The 8,822-nt window shown below is 39.5% G+C and overlaps 1 protein-coding gene across 1 annotated transcript; it reads right to left on the bottom strand.

The window, feature by feature from the left end:
• LOC109846502 (pathogen-related protein-like) lies at positions 202-1,984 on the bottom strand. The gene is made up of 4 exons (XM_020415769.1): positions 1,756-1,984; positions 1,463-1,595; positions 878-1,179; positions 202-497 (listed from the first exon to the last, which is right to left on the bottom strand). The coding sequence occupies exons 1-4, from the start codon at positions 1,891-1,893 to the stop codon at positions 360-362; spliced, it is 711 nt and encodes a 236-aa protein (XP_020271358.1). The 5' UTR covers positions 1,894-1,984; the 3' UTR covers positions 202-359.

Below are 8,822 nucleotides of genomic sequence, written 5' to 3'. Positions count from 1 at the left end.
ATGTCTAAGTGTTTAGCGTCACATCAACTAAACCCATCTTATATTATTATAAACTCATAAGTAGAGAGGCAGATGTATTCATGGTAGTCAGTGAATTAATAAAGCTCATTTAATTGTTCAGCGTAAGACAAACACAAAAGCAGAAGACACAGAAAATTCAATTTTTTTTCCAACTACTTTTCAAACATTTTGTAACCACGTTTGAATAAGAAAATATCTTGTGATTATTCATAACAAGTACATTATAATTTGGAAATACATAATACATAACTATGAATAACAGTTTTCGTTAACCACACTTTGAAAGACACGATAAGGTGTTGAATGCGTAATAATCATACATAATATTTTTGAATGATTCATTTAGTACTCATGAAAGGGCAACCAATAGAAGCTGTTGAGTAATCGTCTCTCTGTCCACCGCTGAGAAAGCCTGCCAAGAATGCGTTTCCGTCATAGAAAAATTCGACATTTTCAATTTTCATGTCTTTATCAATCTGTCCATATATAAAGTCAATATTAAAAGAATGTATAATGGATTTATTAACTGAATGATGTGCGTTGAAGATAAATGAATAGATAAGGATTTACTGTATCCCGTCCTGTTTGCTACAGTGATAACACTACAGTAAATGATACTGTAGTATTTACTGTAGTATGAATAGTGACTCTTGGGTTCTCCTCTTTGGATAGAGGAATAGATAAGGATAGGACAACACTGTGGAAGATAAGTTTGTAAACTTGTCAACATAAATGTCAAGTACAACCATGATATATGTAAGTTATATCGGACCACACTGATGCACTGATCATAGATGAAAACCCATACAAACAATGCATTGAAGGAAAATTAAATTAAGAAGGCTGATGTAGGTACCTTAAAGATTGAAATTCCAAAAAGTTCAACCTTATCTCCAGTGGGAGCAAGCCCTTTGAAAGGGCCTTCCATAAAAGCCCAGTGCCTAAACTTGTACACAATTGTTGGTGGACCGCTGTAGACGTGAAGTATCTCGAACGCAAACCCGCGAGGGAACACGGTGTTGAAAATTTCATGAGCCGACTCCCGTGTTTCTTTCGTTGGATCATAAATCCGAAGATTCTCAGGTAGAGTGGTTTGCAGAAAAGCATTGTAGGCTCCTCCCATTTCTTTAATATCTTGTATAGTTAAAATCTTCCCTCCTGTAAAGTTTTGAGAAGAAATTCATATGCATATAAAAATACTTCTCCTTCAATCTGTGAATCTTTTTTCTGATCAGAGTGTTATACCTTCTGATGATCATATGTTCATTAAACTGGCTACATCTACCACTTGCTAATTACACCTCGGTACTTTATTTCCTATAATCCTATTTTATGACGATAATTATTTCTAAGGTACTCAATGCATCCTGTCGGTAATACATCACATTTATTTGTTTTTTTGCATAGTAATATGGCCTATTGTAACAGAAGATGGAATCACCATTCAAGCAGAAACGAAACTTGTCGAGGTTGACAGTTTTGAGATCTTGCGGCCTAATTTTGTGAAACATCTCCATTTCCCATGATTTCACTAAGCGCTGCACTTTCTCCTCAAGTGATCCCTCAGGCCATTCCTGAATACAATCGAAACATTATTCCATTAAATTATATACTAATAGTGATATTATATTCACTCGAAAAGAATAATTACATAATAAATGAATGGTAAATTTCAGGCTCCAGAATTTTAGTGAAGTGAAAGGGAATTTTAGCCAAAAGATAGATGGTCATTACCTGAGTTCGACCTTCTTCAAAGAGCTTGTTGACAACATCAAAGTTGGGAGGAGCACCATGACGCCACTGGGTATCTTTCTCACCTTCCCCGTAGATGAAGGACCGATATATATCTTGCTTGATTGATGAAGAGGCCATTGTTAGTGTGATGGAGGAACCGTGACTTTTGATATCAGTAAGCTTTCTTTTGAGATGTAGCTTGTCTCTCTCAAAAGGATTTATAATGTCGTATAAAGTTTTTTTTTTTAAGTCAACTAGGATGGCCCCTACAAAGTGCATAATCATGTTAACTGATCAATTATAGTAGGGAAAAAGAAGATAACGAATGACACATTTGTCAAAGTCATCTTTATATAAAATGCAAGTAGTAGGTATGGAGATAGCGTAACGTATTCAAACAATGAACGAAACATAAAATAAAATTAGCTACCAATTAAATGGAGAAGGCGTCTTCATTTTGTTAGATCTAAAAATTTGAGATCAAAACCATAAAGCCATGATTAATTGAAAGAGATTAACACGAATCAAAAGGTGCGGAAGCATATACCTGAATCCATTGAGAAAAACCTGATTAGGGTTTTGATGATCTTCTAACCTCAGGGTTTCTCCCTTATGAATCTCTTTAGATGAGGATAAGAGAATGAGAGTGGCTAACCCTAAATTAGGGACCATAACCCCATATATACAGGTGTTGTACATTTATAAGTTGGCCCCTCATTAAATTACAATTACAACCTGGTATCTGCACATATAACCCCATGATTTATTTAAATACCCATTAACCCAAATTAATTGATCACTTTAGTGGGTTATCCTGAAGGATAGCAATACACACAGACTAATCATACATGCCCACATATAGATTTAATTAGATTTAAATCCAACAATCTCCCACTTGGGCACCATATGACTCCTTAAGGTGTGTATAAATTAGATTTAAATCCAACAATCTCCCACTTGGGCACCATATGACTCCTTAAGGTGTGTATAACCTTATGAGCTCAAAATCACTTGGGCACCATATGACTCCTTAAGGTGTGTATAACCTTATGAGCTCAAAATTGCTATCACTGTAAATGTATTTCTGAACAATCTCATCCATTGACTATATCAATATAGGATCAGAGCAGCATTTGTCAAATTTATCGTGACTCGACCCATCAATGGTCACATATACCAATACAATCAAACGACATAGATCAATCATGGATGTGCAACATAAAAATTACATGCAATGTGATTAGTACATGTCTATTTTTAACTGGTCCTACTTTAGTGAGGTCAAAACCAAACATAATGTAACAGAGTGTCTTAACTGAATACTTTATTCTGATCAGACAATACAACTAAACACAAAGCACCAAAAAATTACAAACTCCGACTAAATCATGATATCCTCGAATAACACCACACCCATATGAGCAGTGTGCTCATGAAAGACCTTGGGTGTTAATCCCTTAGTAAGAGGATCAGCTATCATGGAGTTTGTCCCAATATGTGCTCTATGGATATCTGTCCACTCTGTACCATTTCTTTCACAACCAGGAACTTAATGTCAATATGTTCTGTCCACTCTGTACCATTTCTTTCACAACCAGGAACTTAATGTCAATATGTTTTGACTTAGTTGAGCTTCTGTTGTTATTGGAATACATTACTGCAGATTTATTGTCACAATATAACCTTAGTGGTCTTTCCATATTTTCCAAAATACGCAGTCTAGTGACAAAATTTCGCAATCATATTCTATGATTTGATACCTCATAGCAAGCTACAAACTCTGCTGCCATAGTGGAAGAAGCTACAAGTATCTGTTTAACACTGTTTTATGATATAGCTCCTCCTGCTAACATATAAATGTAGCCTGATGTAGACTTTCTTGTAATGACCGTAAATTTCTAATACGGGCTTAAATAATTTTCTGGTATTTAAATATTAAATATTATTTTCTAAAAGAGTATTTGTATTTTTCTAATTTCTCTAAAATTTTCTACGATTTAAAAATACGATATTATGTTATTTTAATAAGTTTTGCTAATTATAAATTTAATTGTTTTGGTAAAATATTTAAATAAATAGTAAATTATTCATCATTGTTATTGTTATTATTATTTTGACCATAAATTTTAATATTTATTTGGAATAAATTTTATGATATTTTTAAATTATTTAAAGGGGTATTTTTCCCTGTGTTTTTCCTCTCACCGGTGTTCACTCTGTATACCCCTCCGTCTCGTGTTTTCTCCCAGCTCTCAACCCACGTCCTCCCAACCACCCTATCCCGCACAATCTCCCTCATTAATTTCTTCCGCCGTTCTTCTCTCTCTCCAATCCCACACTCAATCTATCTCTCTCTGACACTCTCTTTTCCATTTTCTCTCCCCCTCGTTCTCAGATCTGCCCAAGCCTCCGCCCACTTCTTTTGACAAACACACTCAGAAGTGCCCAAGCCTCCGCCCACTTCTTTTGACAAACACACGCAGCTTCAAGCCGCCCATGAGGTACACGTAAGATCTCCCACCAACCCCTGTCTTTCTCTCCTGTCTCCCTCACTCTCTCTCCAATCATCTCCCTCTTCTGCTCGTCTCTCACTCCCCTCTTAATCTCTCTCCCTCCCCATGAAGACACACACCAGCTCACTCCCTCTCTCTTCATCCCTTTCATTTCCTCACTCTCATTCTCTCTCTTTCTCCTCTACAAGAACCCAACAACACCTTCATCAACACCATCTCCAACACCACCACCTCAGCCTCCAACAGCCCAACCCCACCAGCTCCTCATCACCATCACCAACTCCTTCAACGCCTCACCAAGCCCCAACTCCGGACTGCCGCTGCTCGCCTCAGCGTCGACGAACTCCACCACGACCTCCGACCACCTCAGCCTCCACCACCAGCACCACCTCCTTCTCCCTGATCTCCATCACCACCAGCACCTCCACCACCATCCAACATCACCAGCCCCATCTCCTCCACCATCCGCCATCACCATCAACCGCCGTCCCCACCTTTTAGCCGCCGGCGAACCCCGTCGGAGCCCACCGAGACATCCCGACACCCCCGGCAACCTCCTCCCACCTCCGGCAAGCCCAGGCAGCGGCGAAAGGCTCCGGACAGTGAGGAACGAGCCCGAACAGTGACCGAACAGCGAACAGATTTCTGCAGCTTTGTTCTGACTTTGCACGTACTTTCCGATCACCTCCGACCTCCGTTTTCGTCGATTTCTTCTCCGGTGAGTAGACCTACATATTGCCTATCACCTCCAATTTGTATCACACTCTAACTCACTCTCTATCTCTCTCGGTATCGTCCGAAACATCGATCGACGGCAAGCAGTTCGCTGAAAACAGCAGCACTGTGCCAACTTCGCACGCGTTTTCCGGCCACTTCCGATCTCCGTTTCCGCCACCGTCTTCACCGGTGCGTAGCCCTTCGTGTTGTCTATCACACAGTATATTCCTTTTACTTGGGCTCCTTATCTACACATCGTTATATTCATTCGAATATCGCTAATCGCTACTAATACCTCTCTTTTGTATTCTAACCGATTGACTTTCCGACGAGCCGTTGAACCTGTTGTGACCCGTGTATCCACCCCGACGACCCCCGCTGCAGTTGACGACGTACCCGAGGCAAGATCCCGCTTCCCTTTGACTCGTCATAACCCTCCTGCAGCACCCTAGCCGACGCCGCGCTCCCCTTGCCAGATTTGATCTGTGTCGTCGACGTTGAATCATTTGACGAACCCGAGGCAAGATCCCGAACCTTGATTACTTTATTTTAATTCTTAGTTTTATCGTAAATTATTATGTGACTCGTCATTCAATTTCTAGATTTGTTATGAGTAAATTAATTAGATTAGTCTGTAATATATTATTATTACCTGCGTGGGATTGCTTGACATGAATAGATGTGTGGAAGCTTGTTGTTTTATAACTTAGTTGTTACCTAATAGGAGAGACTGTACATGAAGACGACTTCTGTTAAAAGTATGATTTATAAGCGTGCTTCAAAGCATGGCTATACTCGCTCGACATCGATATCCCGATGTGAGGAGTCCCGAGTTCCCTCGATATCGATATCCCGGTATGAGGTTTCCTTGATTATTATTATTATTATAGCATTGACTAGACGATGCACTCTTGATCGGACATGTTGTGGGTCATGGTTATGTTCATAGTTTTACAGAAGTCGTTCCACGGTAACTCCGTGGCTAGTGCATAATATTTCATGTACAGTTGTGTAATTAATATGACAAACATGGGGTTATAAAGGGGGATTGGACGGAGAATATAGCATGTATATAAACGGGCACATCGCTTTCTTGTTATCGTGATATCGTGAGTGTTATTTACATGGGCCAGAGGGCCAAAACTTGACTTGAGGGCGGCCCCCGGACGACTTTACGGGGACCCGATTATATACATCAAAATATTCTTCCCCAATTCAAATAACATGTAAAACAAGAATAATCTGCTTGTGTGCTTTATGGTGGACTTTGTTAGTTTTGTTGAGATGTAGACCAGTGTTGTTCTTTTCATACATAGATCGGGATTGATATTTAATTATTTACAATTCGAGACATATGGTATATACATGAGGGTTTCCTTGTTTGGATTATTTCGCTCGACGTACTACGTCTCATGTTGTAGGTTTTTAGGTATTAATTCCATCTATTGTATGTCCCTGATACTTGGATGATTGTTCTGATCGCTAGCTGCATGTTTTTGTCACCTGAATGATTTACGGATTCTTATGATTATCATGTGGATTGCATGTTGATTTTGTTAGATTACTAGTTGCACGTTCTTTTGTTATTTCGGTTTTCGTATCGTTTTCCGCTTGTGTTTTCGGTCGTTCTATTTTCTTTGTGGGGTCGGGTCTTGCCGTGCGTCATGCACCTGACGTACACCTATTTTCTCTGGTGTACGTCAGACTTAGGAGAAGAACAGGTTCAGCCGGGAGATCATTAGGAGCCAGAGGATTCTCAGCAGGAGTGCCCTGCAGACGGAGCAGAAGAAGCTGAAGCTTAGTTATTGGTCCTCCGTTTTCTTTTGTACTACATTCCATTTCTATTTGATCAGTTTATTTTGTATCTTTTCAGTATTCATTTGTTCATACTTGTATAAGGGCACGTTTGACCCGAATATTATGTCTGGGATGATTTACCATTGATGATATGTCTATTTTTATTCTGGGTTGTCTTTATATTCTTGCTATGTGTGATCGGGGACCTGTACCTTCGCTTTATTTCTTGACGCTTAGCGTATTAGATTGAGAAGACGGGGTCTAGCACTTATCTCTTCTTAGTCTAATACGTCGCGGGCTTGCTCGCGTCCCGATTCCCTAGTATTTTGGGATGCGGGGCGTGACAGGTTTTTTTTGGTGGGCCATGCAGGTCACGGTCCCGAGTCATCACTAGTAAGAATATGGTAGACAATTTAGATACGTATCATATTTCATCCATGAGACTATCATTGAGCCATTATCCTATTTTCTTGATAGATGTCATTTCGTCCCTATCTTATCACTTTTGACTCCGGAACATTCCACTATTTCTTGTCTCGTAACCTTCCATTGTTTCTTGTTTCTTGTTTCTTGTCTCATCTGCTTATGGATATCATTCCATATCTGTCACTGGGGTTCTTATTTTAATTCCGAGGACGGAATTTGTTTTAAGGGGGGTAGGATGTAATGACCGTAAATTTCTAATACGGGCTTAAATAATTTTCTGGTATTTAAATATTAAATATTATTTTCTAAAAGAGTATTTGTATTTTTCTAATTTCTCTAAAATTTTCTACGATTTAAAAATACGATATTATGTTATTTTAATAAGTTTTGCTAATTATAAATTTAATTGTTTTGGTAAAATATTTAAATAAATAGTAAATTATTCATCATTGTTATTGTTATTATTATTTTGACCATAAATTTTAATATTTATTTGGAATAAATTTTATGATATTTTTAAATTATTTAAAGGGGTATTTTTCCCTGTGTTTTTCCTCTCACCGGTGTTCACTCTGTATACCCCTCCGTCTCGTGTTTTCTCCCAGCTCTCAACCCACGTCCTCCCAACCACCCTATCCCGCACAATCTCCCTCATTAATTTCTTCCGCCGTTCTTCTCTCTCTCCAATCCCACACTCAATCTATCTCTCTCTCTCTGACACTCTCTTTTCCATTTTCTCTCCCCCTCGTTCTCAGATCCGCCCAAGCCTCCGCCCACTTCTTTTGACAAACACACTCAGAAGTGCCCAAGCCTCCGCCCACTTCTTTTGACAAACACACGCAGCTTCAAGCCGCCCATGAGGTACACGTAAGATCTCCCACCAACCCCTGTCTTTCTCTCCTGTCTCCCTCACTCTCTCTCCAATCATCTCCCTCTTCTGCTCGTCTCTCACTCCCCTCTTAATCTCTCTCCCTCCCCATGAAGACACACACCAGCTCACTCCCTCTCTCTTCATCCCTTTCATTTCCTCACTCTCATTCTCTCTCTTTCTCCTCTACAAGAACCCAACAACACCTTCATCAACACCATCTCCAACACCACCACCTCAGCCTCCAACAGCCCAACCCCACCAGCTCCTCATTGTAGTAAAGAAACGCTCACCTGAAACACTTAAAGAAGCAACTCACTCACCTGGAACACTCAAAGAACAACACGTTCATACGTGTTCTCCTGATTGAAGGAGCAGGAGAAAAATGCACACAAGATATTTTTATTGAAACAAAAACTCCACTGCTCATCAAAAACAGCGTACAACCCAGTGATTAAATAGCTAACTCAAATCAACTACCTAACAAACTCCTAATGATAAATCACAACCACTTCCAATCTCCTAATCACAAATCTCAACTTCTAACAGTCTCCTAAATCTCAACTGCTTAACAATCTCCTAATGACTCAAACAAACACATACGTCAGGATTATTTCCCAACAAAATCTATTGCTATTGACCATAACCCATGGACCAGCGATGGATGTTGTATCTGATTCCCATAAATTGAATACCCACGTGTAATTTCCTGGGTACTTCTACGTAACAGCTAGGATTTGCATCTC

This window comes from Asparagus officinalis, chromosome 6 (genome assembly GCF_001876935.1).
Source record: "Asparagus officinalis chromosome 6, Aspof.V1, whole genome shotgun sequence".
In the NCBI taxonomy this organism is placed as follows: Eukaryota; Viridiplantae; Streptophyta; class Magnoliopsida; order Asparagales; family Asparagaceae; genus Asparagus; species Asparagus officinalis.
The sequence above is the reverse complement of the archived record's forward strand: the minus strand, read 5'-3'. Positions and strand labels throughout refer to the sequence as shown.